Source organism: Corylus avellana, chromosome 2, assembly GCF_965113065.1.
Source record: "Corylus avellana chromosome 2, dhCorAvel1.hap1.2, whole genome shotgun sequence".
NCBI classification, from domain to species: domain Eukaryota; kingdom Viridiplantae; phylum Streptophyta; class Magnoliopsida; order Fagales; family Betulaceae; genus Corylus; species Corylus avellana.
In genome coordinates, this window is record NC_142491.1 from 32,599,319 (window position 1) to 32,615,303 (window position 15,985).

Sequence of the window (15,985 nt, forward strand, 5' to 3'; positions counted from 1 at the left end):
AAAGAGAACTGATAATATCTTGTGGAAGAAAAAAAGTATTTTCTTTCGTTTGCCGTACTGGAAGGATAATTTATTGCGGCATAACCTTGATGTCATGCACATAGAGAAAAATGTGATGGACAATATACTTGGCACAATTCTAGACATTAAGGGAAAAACGAAGGACAACCTTCAAGCACAAAAAGACTTGCAAGAAATGGGTTTGAGACAAGCACTGCATCCTTTCACAAATGATGATGGAAGAATCTATATGCCTCATGCTTGCCACACAATGTCTAAAGAGGATAAAACTAGTTTCCTAAAAGTGCTTCGAAATATAAGGGTGCCAGACGGATATGCCTCGAACATTTCCCGATGTGTAAAACTTAAGGACCGAACGATATCGGGTTTGAAGAGTCATGACAATCACGTATTGATGCAACAGCTTCTCCCGATTGCATTGCGTGGATCACTGCCCGGTAACGTAGTTAGACCGCTGGTTGAAATTTCAGCATTCTTCAGGGGCATATGTTCAACTGCGTTGACCCAAGAGGATCTGACCCGACTTGAGGATGGGATGTATATGACTATGTGCAAGATGGAACAGATATTCCCCCCCAGTTTTTTCACAAGTATGGTTCATGTTGTGGTGCACCTTGCCCGTGAATGCCGTCTCGGTGGACCGGTACAGTATAGGTGGATGTATCCGGCAGAGAGGTAACATTTACTGAAAAAAATTAAAACTAAAATTTTGTTGCCATTTATTTATTTTAAAACAATGATTAGATATAATAATTAGTTAGTTTTGATATGTAGGAGCCTCGGGGTGTTCAAATCAAGTGTGCGAAATAAAGCGGCTCCTGAGGGTTGCATTGCGGAAGGCTACATAGCAACCGAGTTGGTGGCATTTTGTTCGATGTATTTAGAGAACGCACCGACATTCCACAATAGGCCGCAACGAAACCCGGATGGACCTAAAGGAGCTGGAACCCGAGTCGTTCTCAACCGTCTCACGTTGACACAGATTCACCGTTACATCCTATTTAACTCAGATGACTTCCTCCAATTGCGGACGTTAGTATTGTGTAATGAATATATGCATGCTCATATCATGCAACAACGTTAGTTGTGAATTAAATTTAATTGATTTTATTTCAAAATGTAGGCTACACAAGAATTCGATAAGACAAAGTGCAAACAGGGGGCGAACGATTACGAATGATCATTTGGAAACCCTACATTTTGAGCAATTCTGCGATTGGTACCGTGACTACGTAAGACTAATGTCACCCCTTATAAATTTCATAATGTTTCATCAATGCACTAACAAAACTTCATCATTATTGTATATCACTCGTAGGTCGATTGTTCGGACGATCGACTTCGGAAGGATATGGGTGCCAAACTAGTAATGCATTGTAGAGGTCCGATGGTCTCAGCAGTCCAATATAATAGATATGAGGTAAACGGCAAGTTCTTTCGAACTGTCGCACATGATGTGGGAAAAAGGTCTCAGAATAGTGGCGTGTGCGTGCCGACTGTTGATGGCGAAACATACTACGGGAAAGTAACTCAAATACTTGAAGTGAAGTATTACGACAGGACAAAATATGTTGTGTTCAAGTGTGACTAGGCGGACACCACAAGGGACAGGGAATACAGGGTGGACGAGTATGGCATAACGCTTGTCAACTTCAAAAACCTTGTCCATAAAGGGGAGCTGATTAGTGATGAGTCGTATGTACTAGTTTCCCAAGTGGAACAAGTTTTTTACGTCGGAGATGAAAGGAATCCAGATTGGGCTTGCGCGGTGAGGACGAAACCTAGAAACATATACGACGTTGGTCAGGGTCAAACGCCTGATGATCCTCATGCCAACTATCACGAGATCGAGAGTGAGCCACTCACTTTAAACAATAATCAGTTGTACGATCCGCACGATGACATCCAATATGTCCGACCCGGCTTTGCACCAATCGAGGCGTATGGCATTTCATATGAAATAAATATTTTACATTTATTGGTTTGTTGTTATTTATTAATTTGTTCATTTATTAATTTTTGCGTCATATATGTAATGAATATTTTTCACACTAAACACATAACTAACTGGGTGCGTGCTGTATTTCACAGGGTCCTATGAGTACTCGGCGGAAGTCAAGAGGACGGCGGGGAGCCGCTTCTACGTCGAGATCACACCATGTCCTGACAGATAGCGAGGCACAGGAAGTTGCTATGCTTATGCAGCAGCAATCAGGGTATCGACAAATACTTCCAGATAATGTAGACGGGCAGTTACATGCCAGAGACGATCATGCCTGTGACCTAATCTCCACTTCAGCTGAGATATCCCAAATACTCGCGGAGGCAAGAGGCCCGACAGGCCTTACACAGTTTGGGTATCGATATGAGCCTAGTCCTTACGACCCTGGCGCCTCCATGCGTATGCCATCCCCGCCACCCCCATTGCCGCATGGCTTTTTCGATCAGCAGCCAAACAGCGGGGCACCTATGGATAATAGTGAGACACAACCTGGTGAAGACATGGATGATGGGATAGGTGAGCAGCACGATGAGCATGATGATGACCTTGCTTGGCCAGCATTGACTATTGACCAGGTTCGCACGATAGGTATGTATGTATGATATTCCGAACCATAAATATGTACATATTTATGCATGATGGTACATTTAGTTAATTAGTACATAAATTCAAATAATGTATGTCTAACCATTTGTGTGCTAATATATACTTCATCATTGCAGATAGGGCGGGTAACTTTGAGGTGTTGATCGTAAAAGACTCACACAAGTTGTGGGACATACCTGATGGAAAAAGGGTGGTCATGGAGTATAATGGCGCGTGGCAGCCCGTAGGACAAAGCGGCAAAAAATTTAGACGGATGATAGGGAAGACGTGCAAGACCGGGACTTTTATCAAGCTATCCAACCCCTGGAAGCATGTACCAGAACAAAGCAAGAAAGATTTATTTGAGTCATTGATGGTAAGTGTAGTTTAGATGTTCGTACTTTATGATTTGTACCAGTTTAAAATTAAATTTTGTGAAACAACAAACGCTTTAATTAGGGCCTTGTTAATTGATGCAGAATTACTTCTATATCATGCCTGGGTCGGATATGGCGGCAATTAAAAAAGATGCTTTTAGAGACATGGGGGAGAAGCAAAAGCTTTTGAGGCACAAGTTGAGGCAGAAGCTCATGATTCAGAGCGACGACACTCCTGGGACAGTGTCGGCAAGGATGGCTCACACCATTTCAAAGTACAACCCAAGAGATGTGGAAATATTGTTGGGAAAATGGTGTACTCCCGATTATCAAGTAGGTTATGACTTCGAACTATTTGACTTTTGTTAATTGTAATTATTCTTTGATGGCTTAGCGATTAATTATGTCTACATATTGGATTCGTAGGCTTATTGCCAGCACATGAAAGACATACGCAAACAGAATGAAATACCGTATTACATAGGCTCGAAGAGCTATGCAAGAGTCGCACGTGAGGAGGTACTACTCTTACTTACCATGAGTATACATATTTGTGATATATTGCGTAGTATATATCATAAATATTTAATTGATGCTTTCAATTTATTGCAGTTTATTAGTTCAGGCAAGACTCCTACACGAGCGAAGACGTGTATCAAGTCCCATACAAAGTCAGATGGTAGCCGTCCAAATCCGGTGGCCGCAGAGAGAATCGTAAGTGTATTAACTTATTGTCGTGAATCTATTGTTATGTATTAACTTATTGAGTCTTATTTTATTGTATGTAAATGTGAATGCTCATGTATAGGCTCGGATGGAAGAGTTATTGCCAAATGACCCTGCGGAGCAAGTAGAAGGGCCCCAAGGCACAATTAGGTGGACACGGATGATGCTTATGCTCAGGCGCACAACAATAAGCCTGAGTATGCGGGTCGTGTCCGTGGGGTCAGTAAGAATATCTTGTCCGCACCCGGCACTAGCTACTCATACTATACACCGTCCCAAACACGGTCGCAGAACCGGGGCGGCTCGATGATATCGCGCGAAGAATTTGAAAGAGCCATTCAATCTGAGAGGGAGAAGCATCGGCACGAAATGGATGAGCGGCTGACGCAGCAGAGTGAGGAAATTACTGCTGTGGTGACTGCGGCGGTGTCTGCACGGGTTGCTGAGCAGGTGGCTGCTCAGATGACAGCGTATGAGGCCCGGATTCGCAGCCTTGAGAGGTCGAGACGTATGGGCTCCGATTTGGAGGTGACGACTATCTAGAATCCGCAAGATGCGGAGTCCCCAGCCCGAGTGATTGTGAGATCCTCAGTTGATAGCAGATCAGGTAACAATATATTTTTATTATTTTTATTTGATTAACACAGTTATCTTATGAGTCAAATAAACTTTGTTCGCATTTAACACAATTGCAACGTAATATGTGTAGATGACGTAAGAATAGAAGCTGAGGACGATCATAATGAAACCACACATCAAACGCCGGTTGGTCAGAAGTCTCGTTTGTCAATACATTATACCCGTCGTTCAGGCACCCCGTAAGTATATGTATATATATGTGTGTGTGTGTGCATGGAGCATGAAGCTTTGTATAGTTACCATATTTGTTAAAGTTGTCTCATTGAATAAACATGTATTGTTCGTACAGTTAATATGTGTTTGTGCATACATAGTTAATATGTATGTCGAGGTTGTATATGTGATAATTATTTATTAGGAGTTTAAAGTTACAAATGTCAACTAATTAGCTAATTGATTGTTCGTTTTATCTTTTTGCAGTTAATGCGGCGCAGATGATTGATCACGATGATTTGTGTATTATGATGTTGTATTGATCACGTTAGTTGTATTGTATTTTACTTTTTATTAAAAATTTGTACGTTAGTTGTTTGTATAAAGTTATAATTACTTAGTTACACGATGTTAGTTATGGTTATGCATGGTTGATTATTGATGTTGGATGTGGGTTATATATGTTGGATGTTGGGTCGTTGGTTGGATGCAGGAGAAAATAAGTAGAAATGTTGGTTGATTATTGTTTGTATATTAGGTCGTATGCTGGAGAAAATTACCAAAAATGGTAACGTGGCATGTATGCCACGTTACTACTGGTTGTAACGTGGCATATATGCCACGTTACTAATGGTTGTAACGTGGCATGTGTGCGGTAACGTGGCACATGCAGCCACGTTACCACCAGTAGTAACGTGGCTGCATGTGCCACGTTACAACGAGTTATAACGTGGTATAACGTTTAGTAAAATCACACGTTACAATAAAATTGTAACGTGGTAATTGCTAACACGTTACCAAATTGTAACGTGTTACTATCTAACACGTTACAAAATTCCATTTTGTTACGTCCAATTTCACTACGCGCCAGACACGTTACAAACAACACGTTACAATACTTTAGTAACGTGGTAACCCCATATACACGTTACTACTAGTCCGTAACTAAACAAATTAATTTTTGTAGTGGCAAACCAATTATTTTGTGTTGACGTTGAATGTCAAGTTCATGACTAGTAAGCTGTTGAACTTTCTCAAGGCGGGCATGCCCAGATGAAAGAAAAAAGCATGACTCTAAACTTTGTAAATTTACATAAAAATTGTATCAAACTTAAAAGAAATATTATAGGCCTTGGCCCTTGGGTCTCTTTGACAGGAAAATATGCTTTTGAGTATAGAATCAGATAAAATTCTGACTCTACCAAGTTTAGGGCGTTTGTTATATATATATATATGGGTGCGCTTAGCTGCATTATTTAGTACATTAACGGAATAAATTAACGAAATAACTCATCTCCATCAAGTGAATGGAAGAGGTTAATACTCTACCACAAAAGGCCCACACCATGTGTTAATAGTGTTAGTCCTAAAAATGCTTTGTTGGACAAGCTTCCTTTGTGCAATTGGATTTTTCCAATTTCACTTGAAAGGGAAAGAAAGTAAGAAACTATTTTATGGTTAAAATTTTATTTTGTTGTACTTAATCATGATTTACATAATGCTATATAGTTTAAAATATTAACTTGACAAAATATTCACTACATGACATCATGTATACCATAAAATCTATAGAATAAAATTTTAATTATAAAATGACTTAATTATCTCATCAAGTGAAATGCAATCCTTATGCATACAGTGAACTCATAAGAACTTATGGTCAATTAAGGTAAAATTGGGATGCCTGGGGCTTCTTAATACAAGTGGCTTCATAATGCAACAATTACCCATGCAATTTCATGGGGAATTTCGTCTAATTATGTTCATTATTAGATGCAAATATATGATTCTGTTGGTGTCATAACCACCAGTAATCATAAACAAAGTGCAGTGTCTACTGGAAACAAAGCATTAGGTTTTGGAGTTATTTTTGAAGGCATTGGAATGTAACAAAGCAAAATAATTTTAGGCTTTCTAGCTACTCCATAGCTTTTAATACAAGATGAATAGTGGAAAATACTTCTATTTAGAGCATTTCCAGCAGCATTAGGTATTTTACCTAGTGAAAAAGTACAATTCTTTACTTTTGCTATTATTTTTTCACTACACACTTCAATAGATTCTCTATTTCATTCTCTACTTTCTTTTTTTATTATATTATTGCCAATACTTAATTAAAGAGAAAAACAAACACATATATAGAAATCATTCATAAAAACAAAAATAAACACATATGAGGAACATTCATCTCACATGCAATTACTAATTTTTAAAATTAATAACATAAATAAATTTTTTGATCAAACTGCAATTCATTTGTTTCCATTCGTGTGTTTCTATGCAATAATTTTTTTTTTTTTTTTTTTTGCATTAAATTTTTTCATCCAACTGTGTGAAGAAATTTTGTGAGCGAGAGAGATAAATTTTGTGTGACGAAATTTTGTGTTTGAGAAAGAGACGTAACAGATGTGAAGAGGTATTCATAAGAAATAAAAAATGTTGGGTGAAAAGAGGTGAAATAAAGAAACAATAAACAAAAGAAAAATAAACAATATTTTATTCATCTAGTATGTTACAGTGAATAGCTCCAAATTGCTATTTATTGCTACGCTATTCAATATAGCTATTCTAGCTAATGGTAAGCTACTCTGTTGAAGCTAAAAAAAGAGAAATAATAGCTAAATATCACTAATATTGATCTTTTAGCTAAGCTGCTGGAGATGCTCTAATCCTCGTTGAAGAAAAATGGGGTTTTTTTTTTTTTTTTTTTTTTGTAAATGAAAAGACCCATATAATTTATCACACTATTACACCCAAAATCTTTTTTTGCTCTGTGCCTATGCATGAGGTGTGTATATTGGACTGTCACTAATACAGCAAATTATGCAGAATTTATAAAGCTTTTAGTTTTTATTTTAGTGTCACCAATATTATGTGCTAATTCGACAAGTCCATTGTGGATTAGTAATGTCTGTTTCGTATTCATTAATATAAATGCACAAAATTCTCCCCAACTGCTTTTCGTGTCTTACGAATAGCTGTAATCTCCATCTTAGGATGATACGAATTTTGTTATGGAAGTGCACCAAATATGGCTTTGGCATAAGAATAAAATACATTGCTCCAATGTGTTGCTGCAACTTATCCCTATTCCTGCAACATCTTATATATTTTCATTTTCATTTTTTGGCTAGAAAAAGAAACATTATTTTAAAAAAAAAAAAAAAAAGTACTTGGCAGGATGATATCTTCTCTCAAAATCCTACCTATTTCTGAATGATGTATCAGCTGTTAAAGTATTAATTAAGTGATTAAATTTACTTCTTCCTATTAGCTTAAGCTTTTGGGATAACCGGTGATTTAACATATCACCGCGATTTAAATTAAATATTTTACATATTGGGCCTCACCTATTAAAATGGAGCTTGAGCCCACACGTGAGGGGGAGTGTTAAAGTTTTGATTAAGTGATTAAATTTACCTCTTCCTATTAACTTAAGCTTTTGGAATAACTGGTGATTTAACATCAGCAGCATCTCCTATACTAGCCATATAGAGCAACAGCTGGTCAATTTGTTTCCTAGTAAATGTGTGTTTTTGAAACTTTGCAAATCATTTATGACTACCATTAACACTGTCACTACCATTTTTCATGAAAACATTTTCTTCTATACCATTTGGTTATGCCTTTCTCTCTAGATAATACTCTGGACAGTTGCGTGGGGTCTTAAGCTCGATCAAGACAGCAGACTCAGCTCCTAAGTCAGCAGACCATATTTTTTTACAAACCCTAACAAATACATTATGTAATGACAAAGACACCCAAGAATTGAATCTAATACAGGTGAATGGAGTGGTAACAAGAAGCATATACACTTGTGTTAAACAATGCATCATAGTCTCCATAACACTATACCATAAAAGATGACGCAAAACAAGAATTATGAGACAAATAAAAAAGCTAAAATTTCATATATACAATATACATACGCTAGACACATAATTAATGGCTTTATAATTGTCATACACAACATTTATTGTAAATGTATAAGTTCTGCAAACCATGTGATACTCATCCGAGTAACAAGCACTTCAAACTTGAGTTTCACTCCCTTATCCAACCATATACATTTTTTGGTTCTTTAGGCTCCATAGTGAAACTCCATATGAAGGCTTGGCTATTGATTTCTTTGGAGAAAGAAATTCTTGAGTCACGCATTGCATAGTAGGCCAAGACTTTGGTTTGCTGTGTACGCATGCAAATGCTATTGTAGCAACAAGGAAAATATCTTGTACAACCAAATGATTGGGAGGTGGCAAATGTTGGTCTAATATTTCATGTAACATCATATTCTGAGAAGAAGATGAGGATAATGAAGTCAGAAGTTCCATTGGATGTATTCCCATTAATATTTCCAGTGCCACAACTCCAAAGTTATAAACATGGCACTTTTTAGTAACTTTCATGGTATAGGTCAACTCTACAAATATATATATATATATATATATATATATATATATATATATATATATATATATAACAAGAAAATAAGAAAACAAGAAAAATAAAAACGTAAAAGAGTTTCTTTTTCCTTTTTTCTTTTGTATATTTTCAACGCAAAGAATTGGTCAAAACTTGTCGATCATGCATGAATTAATAAATGACAAGATAACCCTACTGGCACAAATATTGGGAAATACATTTGTTCTACATGGCTAATTATACATTTTAGAACAATAGGCAACACTGAATAAATAAGTAAATATATAAAGATATAACTTATAGTGTTAAAAAAAATAAAAAAAAAATAATAAAAAAGAATATTTCACCTGGGCAACATAACTGTAAGTGCTAGCAACTAACGTTTGATTGGATGAATCAGGATCAAGAATCTTAGCTGTGCCAAAGTTAGAGACAAAAGCCTCTAATTTATTGTTCAATAGAATATTGTTGCTTGTTATATGTCGATAAACAATTGCTGGAATGCATTCATGATGCATGTAAGATAAAGCGTGGGCAGTGCCTTTGATGATGTTTACTCTCTTGCTCCAATCCAATGCCATAGCTTCAACATTATTGTTTAGGATACATAATTGGCTTCCCTTTTCCATGTACTCATAAGCCAAAAACATGCATCGCTTATGTAAACAGAATCCATGAAGTTTTATAATGTTTCGATGGCGAATCTCTGTTAACACTTTTACCTTGTTTCTAAAACTCATATCAGAAGTTAGGTTCTCAGCCTCCAATCAATGAAGTTTCTTTAAAGCAATCACTTTGCCACCAGGTAATTCTGCTTTGTAAACGCTGCCGTAACCACCGGTTCCAATACAATATTTTATATCAAAGTCCCGGTTGCTTCAATGATGTCCTTATATGCAATATGTCCATCAAAATTCCATATCGAGAACAAGTTCCCATTATTTGTTTGTCTTAATTCAAATTGAGTTTCCTTGACCATGCATCAACATAGAAGACAACCCCGAAGAAGTAAGAATCCAAGGAAAATAGTGATGGTAACAAAAATTTTCACTTTTGTTACAATTGATTTGTTACTACTTGGAGGGCAATGAGGGAAACCCATGAAGTCACCACACAAATAATTGTTGCCAATTAATGTGTCGAGAGTATGGTACTAATCAAAATCTGTTGGAATAGGACCTGACAAAGAATTGTATGACAAGTTGACTATTTTAATAGAAACATAACTATTGGGAACATTTCCGGTAAGATTATTGTATCTGATATCCAAGCTCCATAAACTGTCTAGAGTCCCAAGTTCAACAGGTGCTTCTCCACTCATAAAGTTATGGCTAAGGACAAGATATTTCAACGAACGAAGGTTGCCGATTTGAGTGGGGATATGACCAATGACATTGTTATGATCGAGATCCAGATAGAGCAAACTCTTCAAGTTCCCTATAAGGGTGTCAATACGGTTACGGTTAGCGGTTATTGGCAATAACCGCTAACTGTAACCGCCTTAGCGGTTAGTAGATTTCACTAACCGGAACCTAGGCGGTTAGCGGTTAGCTACTAACCGCTGGTCAGCAGTTAGTGAAATAGGTAACCGCCCGCTAATCGTTTTTTTAAAATTAGGCTTCTTCTTTTTTGGGTTTTTGGGCTTTTTTTTACTACTGTAGCATTTTTTACCCTCATTTATTTTTTGTATTTTTAGTGTCTTCTTAGGCCCAATTGTTATAAAAAGAGCCCATATTGAAAAATCAAAAATATTTGATCCCAAATTTACATTTACTTGTATTTAATCATAACTGGTTAACTTAAAGATTAAAAAAATAAATAAATAAAAAAACATAAAAAATAAATAAATAAATAAATAAACATATAAAAAAAGTTCAACACAACATATAAAAGAAGTTCAAATAAAACATTTGATATATATGATTATATGTATTATTTGTTATTATATAATCATACGATTTAATGATCAATTCATCATGTGATATAATCATATCAATTATAGTGATAATATTACTAAAATTAGAATGATAATACATTAATACTTCAATTGTGTTTATAAGTAACACATTGTTTTATCCAATGTCAATTACTTAATTTGATATTATACGAATCACATTATCATTGTACATTAATAATATGATTCACTTGAATAAAGTATTTGAATTGTCATTGAATCATATGATTAAGTATTGATATTATACATTTATATTATTCATATGCATATATGTATAATTATAATTTATAACATATATAGACTTATAACTTTATAACATACATTGGAACTAAGTCTTTAAGTACTTAAGTGTTGTATTAGTATGAATTGGTATACTTATGACTTATGTCATATTATATATACATAATTTGCTATTATATAATCATATAAATTAGAATGATAATACATTAATACTTCAATTGTGGTTATAAGTAACACATTATTGAATATAATGTCAATTACTTAATTTGATATTATACGAATCACATTATCGTTGTACATTAATAATATGATTAACTTGAATAAAGTATTTGAATTGTCATTGAATCATATGATTAAGTATTCATCTTATACATTTATATTATTCATATGCATATATGTATAATTATCATTTATAACATATATAGACTTATAAGTTTATAACATACATTGGAACTAAGTCTCTAGATACTTAATTGTTGTATTAGTATGAATTGGTATACTTATGTGTTATGTCATATTATATATGTATAATTTGTTATTATGTAATCAAATGATTTAATGATCAATTGATCATGTGATATAATCATATAAATTATAGTGATAATATATTAAAACTCAAATTATGATTTAATTATCTAAAAAAAAAAAAAAAATCTGATTTAATGATCAAGTAATTATGTTATATGTATAAATATTATTATAATTATAATTATAAAAATATATTATATAAAAAGGCGGTTAGCGGTTAGCGGTTACGGTTAGTAAACCCAATAATCTCTAACCGCTAATCGCTAGGTGGTTATAGCTGTTAGGCGGTTAGCGGTTAATACGGTTAAGCAGTTAGCGGTTAGTGGTTATAGCGATTAGCGGTTCGCGGGCGGTTTCTAACCGCCCGCATTGACAGCCCTAGTTCCCTATTTCTATGGGGATGGAACCCTTAATTTGATTTTGACTAAGGGACAATTATGTCAAATTAGTTAAATGACCTATAGTGGAAGGGACAAGTAAATCAAATTCATCAAGTTCCCTATTTCTAGGGGAATAGAACCATTAATTTGATTCTAACCAAGATACAAACCTTCCAAATTAGTTAAATGACCTATAGTTGAAGGGATTTGACCATTGAGGCTATTATTCCAGAGGGACAAGTAAATCAAATTCTTCAAGTTTCCTATTTCCCAGGGAATGGAACCATTGATTTGATTGGAAGAAAGATACAAAGATTTCAAATTAGTTAAATTACCCAAAGTGGAAGGGATTGGACCAGTGAGCATGTTACGACCTAGGTCTAATATGGACAAATTCCTCAGCTTTCCTATTTCAAATGGTATGAAACCATTGATTTGATTGGTATACGAAACAAAATGGGTGAGATGGATTAAAAGTGAAAGAGAGATAAGGATTGGTCCAATGAGTTGACTATCAGTAATGTTAAACACCACTAATTGTGTAAGGTTTGTAAGTGAATGAGGCAACGCAACTGTCACACTATTATGGGAGAAATCAAGGTAGGTGAGTTTCGATAGTGTACCTGTGACAATCCTAAGTCTCTTTAGGCTATTTTTAGTTGACTCATAGGTTTTAAAAAGGGTTGGCTTAAGTTAACAATGAGAATGGACCACCAAATAAATAAATAAATAAATAAATATATATATATATATATATATATATTTATCAAAAGTAAATAATAATAATAGGTAGTAATATTAATAACGAAAAAAAAAAAAAAAAAAAAAAAAAAAAAAAAAAAAAAAACCCTAAAGCCTAAGCGCCGCCTGTCTTTTTCTCCTCTTGTCAAACTTATTTATACAAATAAGACAAACCCTAGTACTTCGTGTCTCTCTCTCTCTTTCTCTCTCTCTCAGTAATTCACTCGCACCAAGTCTAGGTGCAATTTCCTCCTCAACGTGAGTGTTAGTTTGCAGGTATGACCATGGACTCATAACTTTTCTTCTTATTATTACATATACTCATTCAAAAGCAAGTGGAGTGAAAGTTATTGTTCATTGTAGCCTTGGTTACCGTGTTGTCTTGTAGTGGGAAAGAGGGATTGTTTTTTTTTACTCTATACGTGATTCCATTGCCATATCTCGCACCTACTTGTCCTTAGAGAAAATAAAGTTACGACTATGTGCCAAACTCACAGTTTTTAAAAACCAGCCCTCTTGATTGTCGTTTTAACAAGTTCTCCCATTAAAGTATATATATATATATATATATATATATATATATATATATAAAAGTTACAGGTTTTTCATATATATAGTATCCGACGTGTATATTATATATGCATGGTAGAGTTTAAAGTATATATATAGATGAAAGTGGGATAGTGGTAGTGGGCAGTATACTTATCTATTTATATAGATGAAATAAAATGAAAGAGAGAAAATTTTTTATAGACAAATAATTTAAAGTGCATTAAGATATATATATATATATATATATATATATATATATATATATATATATATATATATATATATATATGAATCCTGAGGAAATAAAATAAATTATGGTCATTTATTAGGAAGCATACCTAAATACCTAAGTAAGTTCATTCTCAATTGATTTACAAGCCAACTCATAATAGTAGTAGAATGTTTTGCTGTGACATGTATGAGGGTAGTAACGTGTTTGTATTCCTTCAGGATACTAGTTAGCAGTTAGAGGAAATTTTTACTGCAATCAAGAGGTAAGTGAATTTAGTATCCCTTCCAGAAAAATTATCATGTCATGCTATTTATGCAAATTTTGTTTCAAACTACAAATGATTATTTTTTTTATATTATGAAATTATGTTGCATGCATGATAAGTTTGAAAAAAAGAAATATTGTGGAAAATAGTGATGTTTATAAAGAGAATTTTGAGAAAATGATAATAAACCCTCCTACATGTTGCCCTGAGATGTACCTAGAGAAGTACAAGAAATGATAAAAGAGTGTTATAAAATGAGGGCACATGTAGGGAGGAGTGTATTTTTGGCCCCAAGAGAAACAAGAGAAAAGCTCAGTACCAAAGTTAAGGATGGAGGCACAACCGCTGAAAGTGGCTCTGCCAGAAGGTGGTTCCATCATAGTGTTTTTTGCCATGCTGAGTGCACCCAAAGTTAATCGGCTGGCCAAGGGACAGGGCTGCAGCCACAGTATCTCATCCCAGGTCGCAACGACCACGCAACCCTAGTATATGGGAATAACAGTATACATGGGCCCTAGTATCATAAATTTTATTGATGATAATATATTTTATTTGCTTTCTGTTTTCTTTAAAAATATACTGGGAACATGTTCCGTCTTTCAAAACGGGACAAGGAGTAAAACTGCTTATGGTTGTGGATTTCACTTACTGGGCCCCCTTTGAGCTCATCAGTTTTATTTCTTGTTTTAGATGGTGAACAGGTTGCACTAGGAGGCTGGAATGGGGGCGGGCGTATTTAGGATTTCTTATGATTTCATATTAGTCAAGTTAATAAGTTCATTGGCACAGTTTTCTTTTAGACAGTGATGAATTTATTTTAATAAGGAACCTTATTATCGTTTGTGAGACATATTTTTGTTAAGCATAGATATTTCAGTTTATTTTAAGGACGTGATATTCTAGAGATTCATGCATTCATTTTTATTCTAGTATTGTTTAGTTGATAAACCTTATGGATCTTTGCGAGTAAGAAATTTTTAACAAACCTAACCCTAACGGGCTAGGGATGTTACAGTACCTATCTCAATTGGGATACTCCCCTGAAGTCCAGTTCCGTGAAGGTCAAGGCGGACTAAATTTGGAAAAGAAGAGAGGTCGAGTTTTGACATCTCTCCCAAATTGAAAGCAACTCCAATCTCTATGACGCTTCCACCTGCATTGCAAGTAATACCAAGCCACTCGCAATGACAAGAGGCATTGATGGTTTTAGCCCTTCCCCACCATCCACTATCCAACAGAGCCTTTCCTTCTAGTTGTAGTGCTGATGATTCAGATGCTGCCGCAAATTGAGCTGCAAAATCCAAATAGGTTCCATAGAACAAAACTGAGGTAGCCCATGCAATGAGGACCATTGAAATGGAAAGGGAGGGTGCCATGTTTACAAGTGTATGAATGATATGATGAGGGCAATGGGAAAAGGGTTTTGTGAAGTTTAATAAGAAACATAAAGAGGGGGCAGACGTGTGGAATATTGGGAGTAAATTATTTAGTATTGACGTTGAATGTTTTTGACTAGTAAACAAATGTGTTGTTTCTCTTTTGAGAAAGAGTGAAAATGTGAGTGACGATGGAGAATCTTATACGGAGGGACAATTAGTAAAAGAGAGAGACTTTAAATTAAAAATGGAGGTAGGTGAGTGGGTGATGCTGCTTTTGTTGGTTTGGTGTCCACTCGGTATTAGATAATCGATATGACTTCATTTGTTTCCAGTTCGATTGCAATTGATATAATCAACATATAATATATATTTCTTATATATCTCTATAGATTTGATCTCCCAAGATTTCTTATTGACTCAAAATTATGATCAAGCAATGCTTAGGTCTTTGTGCTCTCCGTAATTTAAAATCTATTCACCATATGGCCTATGACAAATAAGTGGGTGTAGACATGTCGACTAGGAGTGAATTTATTTATTTATTTTTATCAAGGGAGTGATGTTGAATGTGACTAGTAAACATGCAGTTTAGCTATCTTTCTAAAGGCAGGCAGGAAGATAGTTGTCTCATTTCTAAAGGATCCACTAAAAAAAAAAACACAGATTTTGTGATGTGTGAATAGTTTGGATTTTTGAAAACGCCACCCTTTGGTGATGTTTTTTAGTAAAACGACACCTCTCTAAGGGTGTCATTTTGAACTGTAAATGACACCCCTAGGGGTGTCATTT

At 35.0% G+C, this 15,985-nt stretch overlaps 1 protein-coding gene and 1 pseudogene across 1 annotated transcript; both read right to left on the reverse strand.

The window, feature by feature from the left end:
* Positions 1–8,555: 8,555 nt before the first annotated feature.
* LOC148587646 (MDIS1-interacting receptor like kinase 2-like) lies at positions 8,556–9,569 on the reverse strand. The gene is made up of 2 exons (XM_088512884.1): positions 9,273–9,569; positions 8,556–8,921 (listed from the first exon to the last, which is right to left on the reverse strand). Exons 1-2 carry the CDS (start codon positions 9,552–9,554, stop codon positions 8,556–8,558), a joined length of 648 nt encoding a protein of 215 aa, XP_088369010.1. The 5' UTR covers positions 9,555–9,569.
* Positions 9,570–12,025: 2,456 nt separating this feature from the next.
* LOC148587647 (uncharacterized) lies at positions 12,026–15,193 on the reverse strand (annotated as a pseudogene).
* Between the last annotated feature and the right edge of the window lie 792 nt (positions 15,194–15,985).